General features: G+C 38.5%; 1 protein-coding gene across 2 annotated transcripts in view; it reads left to right on the top strand.

Annotated features, from left to right (window-relative positions):
• The first annotated feature begins 235 nt into the window (after positions 1-235).
• Positions 236-18,461, top strand: part of LOC121313557 (calcium-binding mitochondrial carrier protein Aralar2) — a 49,544-nt gene continuing 31,318 nt past the window's right edge. For both annotated transcript variants that reach the window (XM_041246239.1, XM_041246237.1), the window contains exons 1-4: positions 236-305; positions 5,305-5,358; positions 5,967-6,109; positions 12,058-12,173. In XM_041246239.1, the coding sequence (XP_041102173.1) occupies positions 294-305; positions 5,305-5,358; positions 5,967-6,109; positions 12,058-12,173 (325 nt within the window). In that variant the 5' untranslated portion in view covers positions 236-293. The remainder of the gene's footprint in view (positions 306-5,304; positions 5,359-5,966; positions 6,110-12,057; positions 12,174-18,461) is intronic.

Below are 18,461 nucleotides of genomic sequence, written 5' to 3'. Positions count from 1 at the left end.
CGTATTTTCCTATAAAATGGTTAAAAATTACTACACTGACAGGCGTTTTTAAAGCACATTAATTTCATCAATGAACCCTGTGCATCTCAACCTGACAACCGCCTATAACACTGCTGGGTTGAGTTGGTAATAAAACATCTTTGGTTCAGGATTCATTAAATTACAATTCGATCACGTGAAGAACTTCCAGCAGGGATGCACGGTTATCCAATCGGATAATAGACCACACGTGATATCCACGCCAACGTCATCACGCACAAGGAACTAAATCTGTAGAGGAAACTGTAAAAAGTATGGCTGCTAAGGTAAGGTCACTTGTAATATGTAATTAAGAACAAACATCCAGATTTCTAAAAAAGCTTTTTTGTAACGCGTGCAAGGATCGTTAGAAAGACACATATACGTATTCAGTACAGATACAAGCTGTTTTTACCTGTTCAATATCAATGACATTTGCAGTAAGACATCCGGTCACATGCATTTAGGGGACACTGTATTCATTAATGATAGCTGTTATTAGAGGGCTTTTAAAATAATAATAATAATAATAATAATAATAATAATAATAATAATAATAATAATAATAATAATTGTTTTTTTCTTAAGATATAGGTTGCAAATGACATGCTTTCAAAGCGACGTGTACATTTGCTGTGTTTTTGTATTCACCAGCAAATCTCAACAGCATCTCTGTGTTTTCATTCCGTCCTCCTGCACTATGAATTAGCATTTGCTGCTGCTAACTCATTTGAGAATCCCAGCCAGTCTCCTTCTCACTACAACACAAGTAGTCTGTCACTTGATTAAAATAGTAAAGCATAACTCTAAATTTAAAGTTACTGTAACGAGGCACCAAAATGCACGGTGTTCGGGGAGTCTAAGCTGTCAACCCGGTTATACTGCATTGTTGTTGTATTGCTGTGTGAATGCACGTCTATTGTTGGGTGCCTACTACCGCGACTCCAACACAACAAGAAGTTCTTGCGCACAGTGTTACTCTTGGATTCGGTAAATAATGAGATACAATATTTGCATTGTTCTAGCTTGTATCCCAACATCATTTATTTTCAACAAACATAATTGGTACTTATAATTAAGTGTGTGTTTAGCTTTATTTTGAAGGTCAATTGTGGTACAGAAACTGACGTCCACAATTTCTAATCTAGTAAGTACAGCCAACCTTCATTGGACATTAGCCACTGCTAATCTTGAAATGCCAAGGATTCAGATCATAAAGATATGGATAAGTTTGTACTGTATGGCACCTTTTACATACTGGACAGAGGTCATGTATACAAGGTAAAACCTGCACAACACACATCCTGCTTCTGAGTTGTGCAAAAATGATGGAATACATTTCAGTTTACTATTACATGATATATTTGTTTAATAAACGAGTGACAGACACAGTTTAATTCAGATAAGGCAAGTAGCCTCGATACATTCTTACTTATTTTAAGAGAATGCCTCTGTTGAAGGTATGCTGTCTCCCATGATTAGCCAATTACAGAAAACTGATCTACATTAAGTCTGTTTGGGTAGGCAAGAATTCTAAAATAGCATGGTAAGGTGTTGGGAAGCTCAAACAGAACCTGCCATTGCAACAAACAAACACATACATTTTAAAAGAATAAACAAAACCAATATAAATTATTCATTTAATACAAAATTAACAACAATAAGTACACCTCAGATTATGTTAAGTCTCTTCTTGCTTCCCTATATAATCATCATGGGGGGGGGTCAAAGTTTCTTGGGGGCGGAGTGAGTGTTCTAATAATTCAATAATTGTAGTGCTAATAAAAAGATTTGTAAATAAAAATATACATGTAAAAAATATACATGTAAGTGAATTTTTTCAAACTTGCAAATGTTTTTTTTTTTTTTTTATAATTAGTTGTAGTTTACCTATGATATCAGTACACATTTAGTGAAATGAAATACCCTGCTTAAAAGAACTGATGTAGTTATTGATTCAAAAAAGGTTGTGAGCACCTGCAGTGGATAATGTTTTTGGAGAATGTCTAGAAAATAGAATCGGGGACAATAAACTTGTAACTTCATCAATCTCTGCCTACCACAGTGGTCCTCAAAGTAATTTGAGCACAGGCATAAATTGATCTTACTTGGCTGTCTCCGGGCACGCAAAACTGCAAACATTCATTGCTTACTACATATTAACACCTCTTCTCTGCTCACGAGTGATTGGACAGCTGTCAGATCTTTCACTTTCCCACTGGCTACTCACTCGCCTTCAGTTTTCATGCAGAATACCGTGAACGGCCTGTGCAGATAGTTGACTCTCCTATTGGTTAAACATACTGTCACTACCTGCAATTGAAACAAACACAGTTTATGTCCCACCCAGCTAATTTATGATTGGGCTACTGCAGTGACAATGCAGATGTTCAATTGGTTGATCGTATCGCAGAGGCCCTTCAGGAAAAAAAAAATATGTACGTACAAGCACAGCATAAGCGAGCAGCACTGTCAACACTGCTGTGACGCTTTTGTTGGAAAACGTGTTTAAAGCTTTATTATCCCATGCTAAGACCCATTAGAAATGCGTTCATGACTCATAATTTAAGAACAGCTGTTTCGGGCACGATGGCCTGGCTTCGCGGGCACCACTTTGAGGACCACTGGCCTACAACTAACCACTGTTCCAAATAAAGAGATCTTGTGGGGTACCTCCTGATTTTTTTTTTTTAGTGACGCGTGTTATGTTGTTGGCACTAGATATGTGGCCTTCCTGTGCATCTACTGCCTGACTCTCCTAGGAACCATTTTAGCATGGGTTTGATGTTCACATTTCTGGCATATGATTTATTATATTTCAGAAAACTGAAATGGCTGACTGTCCTAGAAAGACATTTCTGTATTGCCATAGGGGCCAGTCTCTTTAAGCGATGGATACAAATATAATTTGCCAAACTGTACAATATTGTAGATTCAGCACATAGTTTTGCTGATAATAATGTACATAGATAGGCACCACAGTTTGTAAGCCTAGAAAATATTACATTGGGTGTTATTGATTTTAATGTTTGTCATATTTAAGTAGGATATATTTTACAATGTATTATTCCAAACGTTTATGATCTACTGCATCAAATACATAAGTGTGTATCTGCTGTCCCTTTTGAGTTCTGGCGTGCTTAACGGAGGCCATTTTTGGTATTACATCCGTACAGTCTTTGTTGTTATTAGATAACCTGGAGAAACTACAGTGGTTAAGGAGTTCTCACAAGTACAACATGACATATTTGTATTGCCGTCTCTGCACTCTTTTTTACACTTAGCTTTATTACATTAGCACACATGTTGATACATTTATTAAAGTAGAACAGTTGTGTGTGATTTTAAAGATCTGACCTCGGGAACCCCACATTATAGGGCCATAATATAGATAGTATGTTATATTATTTTGGGATTCTTCCTAAAACATGTCCTGATATATGTGATATCAAAAGAATCTGAAATGATGAGGTAGGCACCATTAGTCTCATTGATGTGGAATGACTCAGGTACTGCTTGTCATTTTTTGATTAAGCTTTCCAAGGATCCTGGCTCAAATTAAGCAACTGAATACAGGATATGTTCACCTGGAATATACTTTTATTTCAAAACTAAACTTACAGATCTAAAAAATAAACTGTTAAAGTTGAAATAACGTGTAATGTACAGTGGTTATTTTAGTCTTAACTGGCCCTTTTTAAATGTGCTATGGTTAAAAAGAAAAGGTGAAAGAATCTTTTCATTGTTGGTACCCAAACCAGTCCTCCTCTGAGTTCATAAAAGCAAGTTAATGCCACTGAAAGACGAAATTTAGAAAACAGGTAAGAATGGTTTCAGGCAAAAAAAGATTCTTGATGAGAAACGTAGTTTTCCATCCATGATTTGCAATAAAGGGGGATACAAACACTTCCAGAAGAACCTTTTCTAAGTAAAATTTATAGGGAAATGACACATCTGTCGTTACTGATACAATAAGGAGTGACAAAGTGTTCATTGTGCTGATGTACAGTAATTGCAATGAAACCAGAGGCTGTAGGAGTTACTGCTTTTATAAGACTGATCATTATAAAACTACTAACAAATAATAGGATGTTCTGTTTTATTCCTTTTGTAAGTCCAGCAAAATGTTGAAGTACTGGTAGTTTGTTGTGCAATTATGCAGTGTTAATTATAATAAAAATGTGTAAGGCTGAATTAAAAAAAAATAAATAAAAAAAAGAAACATAAACACTATGGCTTTGGTGTGGAGTGGGTATTATGTGTTTTTTGAACAACTGTGTAGCAGTGCTGGGTATGGTCATTTTGTTTGCTTGAAAGGTCAAGGAAAAACATTCGCTTACCTTCTTACCATAACATTCACCCAAGCCCTTTTTTGTTTTCCGTTTGATCATTTTGTTTTCCAGACTTTATTGCCATTCTGACAATGTGGACAATTTTCCTACAGTGCTATAAATCTGACTTTGTGTGTTACTGCCCATGTAAAACTTTGCGGGGTACAACGAGGTCCTGTCACCGGTAAAGCAGGACGACTCATTCACTGGAATGCTATTGCATTGGTCTTAGCAGTGAACCACTTTTGTGCTCATCTCACAGTTTGATTGAGAAATGTGAACGGTCCATGGCCAAGGCAGGTGTGTGCATTCTGGTTCATGTTCCTTGAACAACACTCAATTTTTGGCACAGTAATTGTAAGACAATTTGAACCAGGTTCGCATTTTCTTTCCTTTTATGCTTTGTAAGCTAATAAATCCTACACTGCCAAAAAGCATGCACAATGCTTACTCAAAAAGATTGAGATTGAGTGATATGTGTAGTTTTAAAGCCCATTTCCTTTTTTCTTTCGACACTTTTATAAAGTATGACGCATGTTGAATTGAAAAGAGTATTTTTTTAATAGACTGATCTGGTGGAGTGTAGTTTGAGAAATTAAAAGAAGTAGAACTTTGTTTAACATTGCAAGGAGTAATTTATGAAACTGTGGTTGATAAGGGTTTGTATAATTTATTGTTATGGCATTAGAACACTGAACTACACACTTTTCGTGGCATGGGCAGGGCCTGTCTGAAATTACAGCTACCACAGCAGTATGCCATAAATCAGCCTAGTGTCTAAGGATAAGACATCATTACAATTAGCAGACTTTATTGTTGATATATTTTCATACCAATGCCAGACAATGCTGTTCACTTTTAACATGTATTGTAAAACTATCAAGTTTTTTTTTTTCTCCAAAGTTAATTGCTGTCTATTAATGTACTAATGTAATATTGTCTGACATTTCCACAGGTGAGTGTAACCAAAAGAGCTGATCCAGCTGAGCTGAAGTCTATATTTTTGAAGGTGGGTAAAATGGTACCTGAAAGAGGTGAAGAAATTACCCTGGAAAACATTTACAATTCAGTGGCTGTACAGTAAACATGTCTGGAGAAATAAATCTAGCTTTTGCTTTTGGAATGAATATATTTTGAGCTTCACTTTAAAATAAATATTTTTGTAATTTAACAGTACTGTGTACAAATTAATTAATTTGATAATATTTTAGGTTTTATAGGCCATATTAGAAGTATGTCTCTCTCTCTCTCTCTCTCTCTCTCCATATATATAAACAAACAAACATAGCTGTTCAATGTCCAGCAGGCAATTTGGAGCGCTGATTAGTCGTTTACCCTTTAACAGCTGAAATGTAGTTTTTTTTTTTTTTAGAAAGAGCAGTTGTTGACAGTTCTGTTGAACGGGACCATCTGTAACTGTCCTTTTATTTATTTCTGTAGCTGTAAGTACTGTGTGGTGATCAGCAGGTGTTCTTTTAATTATGGGTTACTGCACTGCAGCATCAGAAATTCACAAGTGTTCAGTTGGGATTGTTTGGGTGGGGGGGGATATGAAAGCACAAAATATAAAAATTATGATTTTGGGAGTTGTAAAATTTTAAGTCATGTTCTTTTCAGTATGCAACGATTCAGAAGAATGGGGAGAGTTTTATGTCCCCTGAAGATTTTCTGTCACGGTTTCTTCATGCACACACCGACATTAGGCTGAGTGAGAAGACAGTGGAGCTCCTGGCAGGGGTGGTGGACCAAACAAAAGATGGGTATGTTTAAAATGTAAGGTTTGATAGGGGTTTATTACTGGAACTGGAAACAATCTCTTACAGGTTTGCTGTGTATTTACACTTGTGTTTTTTGTGACACTTGTGTTTTTTTTTATTTTATGTCACAGTCGCATCCTATCATTCTGACTCTCTAAAACGAGATCACTTCCTGTGCAGCAGTTCACATGACCTGATTGCAGCAACAACATTGGAGTCAAACTGAGCTATTTAGCCCCTCGTCTGACCCGTTACATTTTTATATTGCATACTTTTTATAAAAATGTTGGATTGTAACATAATGCAAGGAATTAGCCTGCAAAGTAAATTAATATAAATGAATGTTTTGTACTGCAGGATCTTTGCAAATAGTCTACTCTAAAACTGATTGTTACATTGTTTTAATGGAAGTGTGCACGTGTGAGCATAATTTGTTTTCTGTAATATTGTTTTTTTTTTGTGCCAAAAAACAACAACTATGCGCTGTGTAGATTTTGCAATTAATACTCATTAAATGTGTGAAAAAATCCAACAAAGTAACAAATTAACATCAGTTTAAGTGTTCATACAATCCCAAATTGGTATGCCATCTGTGCCAACGTCATTTCTACTTTGTTTAAAATACAATAAAAAAATCAAGCAAACTAATGTATTAAATTTTAGGATAAAATGGTTAGTGAAGCAACCATCACATTAAGGTTAAAAACAAACAAACAAAAAAAAAAACTTTATACATAAGTCTTATCAGGTGCAACGCCTTTAAATAGACGTTTTTCATCTTTTTACATTAATATGTATGTTTTTAATAATACATAATGATGGGCAGTAAATTGTTGGGGTAAGTCAGAAAGAAAATCAGTTTCCTTGGCAACTGCTTGTGTTCAGTATAAAGCCGAGTGCACGCGGTCATGTTGCACACATTATTAAAGCTCCTTTTACAGAAGGAGCCACACATGCACTGTAATTGACTGTGAGAAATCGCTATTCCGCTCCTGCATTGTGTGGAGCATAATACAGATAAATGCTTGCATTACTGCTATTAGGATGTACATCTATTAAGAATCACTGGAAGGCTAGTAGCTAAACATTGTTTGAGGTCCGGGAAATAATAAGCAGAAAAATTGCTGGTTTAATCAACCTGCAAAAATAGGCTTCATTTAAATGCAGCTGGATTTGGTAGTCTTGAAACCATCTTTGTAATTTATGCCCCCATCAGTTGTATCTCTTTCCAGGACAAGATGTGGTTGTGTTTCTTTTGATGTGAAAAATGTAAATACAAAGACACATGAACGATTGTATATTTTGCTTGTCAAACTGTACTCTCTTCTGTGAAAGAGTACATGTTTATAGAGAGAAATATTGTGCGTGCTATGGTCTGGTAAAGAACCACGGTATTCGTACCTGTCCATTTTGAGAAGTCCTAGAGTATGTCATTTTTACCTTTTCATGTTGAAGTGCTACAAGTTTTTTTAATGGAATGGCTTTCTGTTTAGTAAACGGGATATACAAAAGGTTCTTCCCATCCCATCTGGTCTTAATTAGAAATGTACCAATCATAGACCAGTTTATCTTGATCCCAATTCAGTCCAGTCACTGCGTCATTAAAATCTATTTATGTGCATTTTGTAAATCGTCTGTAACTGCAAAAGTAAATGTAGCATGACCAGGGGAAAAAAAAAAAAAAAAAAAAAAAAACCACCAGACTTTTTGGGGACTAAGTTAGCTAAAGCTGCAGAAATAATTCTGACTCTGTCTTGTTTTAGGGATAAATAATTGAGCGACTTTAATGCATGGTCACAAATAGCAGAGATCTTGTTTTTTTTTTTTTTTTTTTTAAGCATGTTTGTAGGTAATTCTTAACAAATCTTTTTCAGAAAGAGATTAAGTGTTTGTTCAAAGTTTTATTCCCTAAAAGATAAATCTAAGCTCATTACCAAAAAATAAATAAAAACTCATTAGGTTGCAGCGGACTCTTATGTTACTGTAATTTGCTTACATACCACCTATTTACAAATGTTGCAAGAATTTCTGCCTGTGTAGTAAAACAACACATCTGTAAAAAGTTCTCATTTAGCACTTCATAGTTCTTTCCATATAATGCAAAATGTACTGGACACCATCCTATCCCATCTGTTATCCTGACTAGTCTGACTTAGATGTTTAGATGAGTGAAAAGCATGATCGACACATTTGCTTTCTGTTGTTGATTTGCCTTTCCATTCTCTTCACAACAGAAGATTTCATCATTCTGTGCAATAGGTTATTGACGTGTTTTTTTCTCATTCTTAACTTGTGCTGGTGCATTGAGTAGTCACTCCATTTTAAACAAGGCAGACAGGCAGCAGCAATGGAAAGAAATTTGGCTTCTTAGAAGTTGAGGAGAAATACACTTGGAGCTTCCAGAAGTCCAGATAGACTTATGATGTGGATACAGTATTCCTTCAGGGAGACTGAACTGAACACATTGGTCCCTTTGGTACATGCAAGTTACTTAATGAAATATGAAAGGTGGACTTTCATTATTTGGTGGTTTGAAGACATCAGAGGTGTTTGTTATTATTTTGGAGTAGCTTCAGGTAATACTGAGGGACAACATTTGTTTTGTAAAAATCTAAAATTAATAATGAATACAGCGTGATTTTCAAATTGTAGTTTCATCACAGTGGAACTCTCAAGCAAATTGTGCAGCTTTCTTAGATTTGTTGAACAAAAGGGTTGAAATATGGTTTGGTGAACACTTTAAACATTTTATTTTTAGTTCCTGTCAGGTTGCAGTATAGAATAGCCCATGATCTCAATGTCCATGCATGTGATACTGATTATTCGTGGTCATTGGCTGTGCTTGGCTTTTTTAAAATTTTCATTTAATTATTTATAACATACTAGAATTATTACTGTATATATTCTCGTTTAATAAATAATTGGTTTGGAAACTTGCTGTAAATGTCATTAACAATACCATTTATTAGGAGGAATCTGGCATTTGATATTAAACTGGTAGATCAGAGCCTAGAAAAGATGGGATAGCTATCATTATCATTTTACCATATATAATATGGGATTGTGGAGGTGCAAAAAATTAAATGAAGAATGGTGACATCAAGTGGCGGTCGTGTGGCAGCCTGTTGTATCAGAGTTGCAGAAGGACACTGCCCAAGATCTCCTGTAAATCAAATGATCACATTCAATTGCATCCCAGCACGACTGCAGATTCGCCTGAGAAAATAAAATCACTTTTATTAGAGACCAGTTAGTGTGTCCCTGATACTATTAATATATATCATAATTTCAGTTTTGGATAAGGAAAAAAAAAAATTGAAGGCAACTATCTTTACTTGCAGTTCTATTCCCACGTTTCTCTCCCGCCAAAGTAAACGGCTTAAAGGAAATCCTGGCAACTCGCAGCTGGACTCATTAATGTGTGAACCGAATGAAAATGAATCACTGGGTACCATGTATCTTATTATGAAATTCAACTGTGGCTAATTGGCAAAAATTATACAGCATACAATAATTGCACAAGGTTATTATACTTTCTGGTACTTAGTACCATTTAATAATCATAAATATCAACACCATAATGATATCTGCTAAAAAAAAAAAAAAAAAAAATCATTTTTTTCTCTTTATTTTAGCAATTGCTTTTTCCAAAGGTCATTTACATGTAAAGAAAAAAAAAAATAAATACTACTGTCGCTGCTTTCAAATTTCATCAGTAACAGAATAATTAGGCGGCACAAAACATAATAATTGCTTCTTGGTAATTGAAATAAATTACAGATGCGTGCCACTGGGCCTGTAGGTTTTTAATGACCTGTTGTAATTAATGTATCCATTTGTGAAATTTATAATAGAGCTCAGGCAACTTTGAACTAACCCTACATATGGAATCTAATATATGTTCTAGGCACGTTGAAGGTTTCCTTTTTACTGCATTAACTGATTGCAAAACCAAACTCCTGTTTAAAGTACACCTGCTGTAACCTATTATTTCGTAATGATTCCATGATTGGTGCCTTCATTTACTGCGCGCTAATGTTCCAAAGTTATGAACAATGGAATTATTCTGTTTGCAAGATTTACTGTGAGTGTGATTACCCAGCGCATCAACTGGAAAGTCTTATTCACTATGACTGGAGATACCAGGGCGGAGGGGTTATAAAACCTGCCTCCTCCACTGCAGCTCAAAACACTTGATACCACGTCCTCATTGCATTTAAAAGTAGAAAAAGGAAGTTTTTTTTGTAAGTTCTGAACTGTATGGTTAAAAGTTAAATGCCACAGTTTAAATTGTCTGCTTGACTTTTGTTTTTGTTTGTGTTGAGTCGTTCATTACCACTGTATCTCTCAAGCGGTAAGTTAGAATTGAGTATAAAGGAGGTCCCCGAGTGGCACATCCTGATGCCGTGGGGAGCGCAAGATGAGTCACACAGCTTGGACAGCGCCGGTTTGTGTCCAGACTGTGCAAAGAGGCCGAACTTTGGTGGGGACCCCGGAGGGGGTGTCGCATTAGTTCTGACGCTCTCAGTGGTGGGGATGGGAAACCGGCAGGGACTTATTCTCCTTATCACGCAACAGCGAACCCTACTGGCCAGACACTGAGCATATTGAGAGTGGATAAGAAGCCGGGCTGATCTCTGTCTTCCGGGATCGGTAGCCTGCCCACCTCTCCTCTCGATTGCTCGGCATAAAAGTGACTCTGGCTTTAGGCTTGTGAGATCGGAGGACGCTCATAAGCCATCAGAACGTCCGTGCTGTGTGGGGACCTGCTGCAGTAAGGAGAAAAAACATAATTGGTCATTTCAAATTGGGGGGATAAATAAAAGTAATAATTGGTCACTCAGTTTAAACAAAAATAAATAAAAAATTAAGTAAAGTGTAAAATGTATTTAAATGCAAATAAGACAGCTAAGCCTTTTAAACATATCTTCTGGGTGAGTTCTGTTAGATGCTGCTTGGGGTACCTGGCTGTCAATGATCTAGCTGGAATGACCAGTGCGTTAGACATTAATGCTTATTCATTTGATAATGGGTTATACAATCTAATACAGCTTACATGTTAATAATGCCTTTCATGACAAGGTCTTCACAAAGCTCTGTACATCCAAAGGGGGAAATCAGACATTCTTTATTAAAAAGGTATGTTTCAGCCTACTTCTCAATCACCCATGAATTAGCCAGACAAGTAGATTCAGGGAAAGAATTCCACAGTCTGGGAGCAAGTTACCAAAAAGCCTTGACACACATTTGATTAATTGCTCGCTGTACTGCAGCTGACTAAAAGTTATATCAAGCATGGGATTTCTTTACATTGTAATTGCTTTGACAGTATACAGAAGTAATTCTTGAAGCTTATACAGTAGAGATGCATAGTGTACATGTAAAGTAGTTGAGGTACTAAGACCCTTTATTGCATTGAATGAACAAGGGTTGCGCTCATGTTAAACATGGTGTCCAGCAGTTCTCTGTGTAAAACTTTTTTTTATGTGGTTATTAAATTCACTCCTTGTTTTTTTTTAATTTTAGCTTAGAATTTGAGTAGTTTTATAGTGTTTCTTATTCTGTCTGATAAGGGCCAGCACACGTAGACCCTTCAACATGTATCACAGGTATACAGGTGCACAGGTAGCCACCTGATCCTTCCTCTATAAGTCTAGTTAACGGAAGGACAGGGCAGTTTTGCTATGAGTTGTAAATTTCCCCATAATAAGTTTACCACAGTAAAAGCAAACTAATAAAGCATAGTGAAAGCAGGGTAAGCGTCATAAAGTCCAGCAAGGTATGGTAAATTATATTAATAAACTATGGTAAATGCATAGTATAACCATAGGGAAAGCATGATAACACTGCAAAAATGCAGTGCAAAAATACTGGGTGAACTTTTACTGTGACTAAAATTCATTATTATTATTATAATTATTGTGTTTGGTTTTTTTTTTTTTTTTTTGCAGGTTGATTTCATTTCAAGAATTCCTTGCATTTGAATCGGTATTATGTGCACCAGATGCATTGTTTATGGTAGCATTCCAACTGTTTGATAAAACTGGAAAAGGAGAAACCACTTTTGGTAAGTGTACTTCCTTTTCTTATAAATCTGAGTGTACTGTATTTGCCTTACGTCACATTGCTCCATCCTGCATTAATATATAAAAACGTGGGCTGTGTTTGACAAAAATACAGAAATAGTATTACTAAATGGATATAGGTTCTGATTATGGGGTGTAGGGCCTTCACTTGCAGGCAGCATTAATTCAGAACAGTGTTTTAGTAGTTCTGGAGGGGGAGATGACTAGCAACCACACTTCTGTCTAGTCAGTCTTCTGCAGAGTAACATGCAATGAATTTACCTGCAGTAAATGCTGCCAGAGTCTTTTCAATTTATATTTATTTTTTGTTCAGTCCCTTTTCAGTCAATTCGTTGAAAGGTAATAAGTTTATGGTACTAAGGGGAACCGGAATTGAAGAGAAAATGTTATATCTTGTTGGTGCCACACCATCATAGTTCAAATGACTCTGTTTTTTTTTTAAAGCCGTTTCGGCAAAATTTAAATTTAATGTTACAGATGTTTACATGTTTAAAAAACTTAGTGACTGAACATTTAATTATAATAATTTATATATATATATATATATATATATATATATATATATATATATATATATATATATATATATAATATATAATTTATAATGACACACACACACGCAGATACATTTAAATCACGTTTGTTACTGTTAATTTTGTTTGGGCTGCATACAAAACATGTATTTTATACACACACACATACAGTTAAGTTTACATACCCCAATGGAATTTTATCAGTTCTAGAAATTTCTCAAACAATTTTAGGAAAACCATTTTTGTTGGAAAAGTTTTGCTTTTGTGGATGAGTTTAAAAAAAAAAAAAAAAAAAAAAAAAGTTACAAGATGTTGAAATATTGTCTATCATTATTTTGGATGTTCCCTGTGTACAGTCACACTGTGTTGCTGAGGAAAATTAGAATTGAAACTGTTTGACACAACTTTGATGTTTAACAACAAAAGCACACATGATTCATAATTTACTATATGGCATAAGGTTCCATTATAATAACGTTTGTGGTTCCAGTAAAGGGCTACTAACAGCACCCTGGCTGGTCCTGCCTGATCTTTTTCAGGCACAGCGGGAGCATGGCGAGTGGTGGAAAGACATACATCAGCTGCCTCTGCCACTGGTGTACCAAGGCATATATTGCCAGTGGGTCCCTGGCTCCTGTTATTGAGAACCAGAAGGGACAATGGGTTGATTCCTGAGAGGTAAAGAGGTCTGTCTTTTCTTCCAAACCGTTGCGGCTCATCACCTCTGGCTGAAGCCTCCACTCTGAGGCACTGGGACTCCCCTTGAGAGGAGGTCTGCCACCCAGTTTATCACCCCGGGCAGATGTACCGCTCACGGTGAGAGTAGGTGATCGTGCACCCAGAGCAAAAGCTTGCAGGCCACCCGATGGAGACTGGGGGACCTGAGGCTGTGATCGTGGTTTATTTAAGCCACCATGGTAGTGTTGTCCATCTAGACAAGCACGTATCTCACTTGAAGCTAAAAAAAAAAAAAAAAAAACTGCAAGGCTAGAAACACTGCCTGCAGCTCCAAAATATTTATATGGAGACCCTACCATGAGGGGTTCCATACCCCTTGCACTCTCCTGCCATACCACACAGCACTCCAGCTAAGGCTGGATGCGTCTGTGGTGATGATCTCCCTTCTGGTGACACTGCCCAGCACTAAGCCTAAGTACAGGTGAGCATACTGTGTCCACCAGGATAGCGCCTCCAGATAGTGCTGAGTCAGTCAGCAGGTGGCCTTGGTTCAGTGCGGGTTGAAAAAGACTGCTGTTAACCAGGCTTGGAGAGGGCGCATATGCAAGGCCATAGTACCTGCAAGTCGCTACCCAAGGGACAGTTCCCTGTGCCTTTTTGAAGTGCATGGAGGCTATTCTGACCCTACTGAGACTCAGAGATATCAGAGTACTCAATTATCTGGACGACTGGCTCATTTGTGCTCGGTCTCCAGTGCAAGCAAAGCCCCACCACGGAACTCGTCACCGACATCTTCATTGGTTGAGCCTGTCTGTAAATCGTGCAGAGAGCCAGCTCACACCCTCGTAGATAGCCTCTTATTTGGGAGTGCGCCTGGACTCCAAGTCCATGCTGTCCACTCTGTGGGATAACAGAGTGCAGGGAATAGCCGCTTGTCTGAAGCTTTTTCAGCTAAACAGAAAGGTCACAGTAGTGACTTTACAGAGGCTTCTGAGCTTCATGGCAGCAGCTTCCCAGACCCTTCCTTTGGGCCCTCCCTGTGCCCTGGTCTTATGGGGATATGAAAATAAGCATTTTTCAAGTCCACCGTGGTGAACCAGTCTTTTGTAGCAGGGCTGTAACCTCCTGAGAACAGTAAGGCGTCTCTCTGGTCTGTGATTAATGTTGTAATCACGCCCCTAACGGGAGGTGGACCGTGTTTGAATTGTAGGGAATAGCCCGTCTGTACAGTATTGAGTACCCAGGTGTCTGGTGCATTGATGTCAGTACCCCATATGACTCCCTGAAAAGAGGTCCTGGGCCTGTGGTGGCAAATTGCTTTGCTTGTGGCTTAGCCTGAGGCTTTTGCCTTTGCGCTTGGCACAGAACTTATTGAAGTTTCCCCTTTGTGCAGCCGTGGGTTGGTTGTGAAACCCCCTCTGCTGAGGCTGCTGGAATCTTGGCCGTGAGTTTGCTGCTGGTCTGCATTGTGGAGTAGGCCTCTTAGGAAGCAGGCGCACCAGCTCTTTCGTAGACTCCCGTGCTTGATGAGAGCGTTGCAGTATATCATCCACTGAGAACCCGGAGCAATGGGAGCATCCAGCAATGGTGCTTTTTCCTCGTCAGCCACTCATGCTTGAGACAGCCAGAGCTGTCTTCTTGCAGCTACTAAAGCAGCAAGGTTCCTGCCCACTGCCTGCCCGTTCAACTTCTAGATATGGAGGTTCTTATTAACCAACCGCAGCTCCTCGAGCTGTTGTGGTGTGGGTCTGTGGTTGTGGTACAGATTTTAACAAGTAGTTCTGGTAGGCTACCAATATGCTGTTGTAATTACCCAGCTGTGTGGCGAATGCACTGGCTGAGTAAGCCCTCTTGAGAATACTCTTTGAAATCCTGCACTGTTTATTCGTACAGGTAGCGTCCTTATTTAGGAGCACCGGTTTTGGTGCTTTGCACCAGTGAGGCAATAGCTTCTCCGCATTATGCAAGCTGTACAGCATTACCGTGGAACATGAAACGGCAGGAGTTGTAGCCAGCTGACCCCAGGATGAATGGACCTCAAAAAGAAAGTACGGGGCACTGGGGGAGACAACTGAGAGGATCATCAAAGATTGAGTGTATCCGCATCTCATGTACAGGCCATGAAACCTATAAGGCATCAGTGACCCTCTTGATCAGCGGCATTAGCTTTGCTGAGAAGGAAAGCTGCGCTACTGGTATTGCGCTCTCCAAGTCTCTCCTCAGAGGGGAAATCTTGATCGCCCATCTCCTCATAGGCGACGAAAGATGGCAGATCTTTTTGCTGCCATTCCACATGTGCTACTCCCTCACAGAGGCACAGAGGGAGTAGGTGGAGCAATATGCTCACGCAGTAGCTCCGCTAAAGGTGCTCTGCTGAGAGACCACTTCCCAGAGCTTATCCAGCTGCTCAGAACTGGATGATCTGTGATACCAATGGCTCTTTCTCCTCCTCTTCTTTGGAGGGGAAGCAGAGCTAGAGGAAGACTGCGAAGGCGGTCTCTTGTGTGAATCTCTCCTGCCATCAGGGGAGGACACAACCCTCTCTTTTTGAGATGAAGATGGAGGGGAGCCTTGTGCAGGCGGGATAGACCAAGCTCACTCCACAAAGCTGCGAGACACTCGCTAGAGTTAGTTAATAAGTGCCTCAGTTTTTTCATGCTCTGGACCCAAACATGCAGCACATCTGCCGTGCTTGTCCACCATGGGGAGACTAATCTTGCACACATCGTAAGAATGAAAACCCCACAGTGTAACAGCAGTGTTGTACAATTTTGAACAACTGCTCCGCTTCAACTACTACAATAGTACTAGCTGTAACAAGTACAGTATACTCATAACCAAAAATTTGCTGTGACAGACAGCACAAGCAGCAGTACCGCTTATGAGACAGGCAATAGCACTGTAATAGTTGAACAAGTGGTGAGTCATCCTGACCAAGGCCACTGGTACTGGGCCAGGGATGGTACTGTTTTAACATTGGTTCCTCTTTTAGAACCCAAGAGGGTGACTTGAACCTGGGTGAACTGCTAGTCTTAAGTACCTGCATGGTGCCAGAGCACTAGTACACTACTGTAACAGTACAGTAAACAGGGTGTAGTATAATCTGTACTGTACACATGGTGCGGTGCACACAGCACGGTGTCAACAGTGCAATGTCCCTCGTACTGTAGACACTGTATGGTATGCATGGTGCTGTACGCATGGTACGGTACACTTGTTCACTGTGCGGTATGCATACCGGGTTGGGAACGGGGTACTTCTGTGACCTGCAGTTACTGAAGAAGCATATAGGGAGGCCCACCTATATAGCTTCTGGCTAGGCAATGCAGCCCTAAAACTGGAGGAAGCCTGTTAGCCCTGACAGCCTTCACAATGGCACTGCAACCAGAGCGGCAAAGAAACACTGCAGGAAGGACTGCGATCTATCATGCCTGAAGCAGAGGTGAGCCTAGCAACTACTAGTGAATCTTAAAAGGTAACGTTGATCGTTGTACAGAGTACCGGCAGGAACGCGAGCAGGTCTCGGACCTTCAGTTACCACGGGAGTGATTTATAGGGATGCCCGCCTATAGTGCTCTTGGCTAAAATCTGAGGAAAGCCTACTGTAAGGCCCTGACAGTCTTCACAATAATTCTGCAGGCAGAACTAATGTGGCAATGAGAGATTGTGGGAGAAGCTGCAAGCAGCTTAGGCTGAAGCGTGTATCTCAGTCAAACGCAGGACTGCTGAGCCCAGCAGCTATGTTCGTATTTCTGTGAAAAAAAACTAAAGAAATCCACACCAGAAACAATTTTCTCACACAAAACAGTAACCGTAAATTCGATTACCGTTAATTTAATGTAATTATTGTAACAAACGTCTTTTTTGTTTAAACTTCATATGAAGCTAGCAGCCTGAGAGAGAAAACAAACCGACTTAAAGTTGTTCTGTCGCGGGGAAGGGGTGACAGAGCCATCGGCTTCGTGCCGGGCACAAGGCTGCTGTGGGCCTAATGAAAACCACGGCTGAGTGCACAATACGTGTAACTAGTAATTACTATAAGCACCTAACAATAAATCTTATTAATAAGTGTAATTACACAAGCGAATTAGGCAATGGTTACATTTCATACTTGAAAAAGTTACTCAAATAAGAAATAAATCCAGAGGATCTGTTCACAGGTCAGGACCACAATACTGTCTAATTCAACAAATATTTTTTTCTGATTTAACACTATACCCATCCTATCTTGCATGTGTTTCACACAGCACACTGTTATGTAATGTGACCTTGTCTGATATTCCAATCTAACAAAGAAATACATTAACACATTGTCATGTGCGAAACACAGTACAACCCTTTAGAATCAGAAATATTGAATTTCAGTGCTGCGTTTTTATTTTGTTCATGTTATTTTATTAAGTAATATTTTTGATTTAACGGGTTGATTTGTCCCTAATGGTTTTGAAAGTTTAATTGGTTCAGTAATTCTGAGCTTGTACTGACAGTCCTTGTCACGTTTTTGTTTTTTAAATGGATTTGTTACTGAAATTGGAAGATGCAAATACTACTCTTCACTTGGCAGTATAGCCACTGAAGACAGATGGTCTGAATTAAGACGGTAGAGATGTTTCATATTTAATTTCTCAAGTACAGTGCATTTCCTAACATATGTTTATAACCTGTTTCATTTGCTTGGACTGGACATGGCAAGCATCTTGGTATTAAATAATGTTCAGGATTATATTCTTTAATAATTCTTTCAGTTTGGAAATAGTTACTAAAATCACAGCTTGAAAGTGCAAGTTTGTTTGTACTTAAGCCAAAAAGAACAGGATAAAAAATAACAAAGCACTGCTTCTTAGTCCTGAGTGTTGACAGGCACATAAAGGCTGATTATATAAATGCTCTTTGTGGCGTTATTGTACATTTACTGCTGCAGTTACAGGCAAGGCTGCTTGAGCTGTCTTGTTTCAGAGATATATGATCTGGGTGAAACTTTAAAACTTGTTTTCTGCTGGCTGTTATTAATGCTGTTTATTTTGGATACAATTAGAAACTTGTTAAAATATAACTACA

Source organism: Polyodon spathula, chromosome 3 (assembly GCF_017654505.1).
Source record: "Polyodon spathula isolate WHYD16114869_AA chromosome 3, ASM1765450v1, whole genome shotgun sequence".
Taxonomy (NCBI): Eukaryota; Metazoa; Chordata; class Actinopteri; order Acipenseriformes; family Polyodontidae; genus Polyodon; species Polyodon spathula.
Note: the sequence above shows the minus strand (reverse complement) of the source record. Positions and strands in the feature narration are given on the sequence as shown.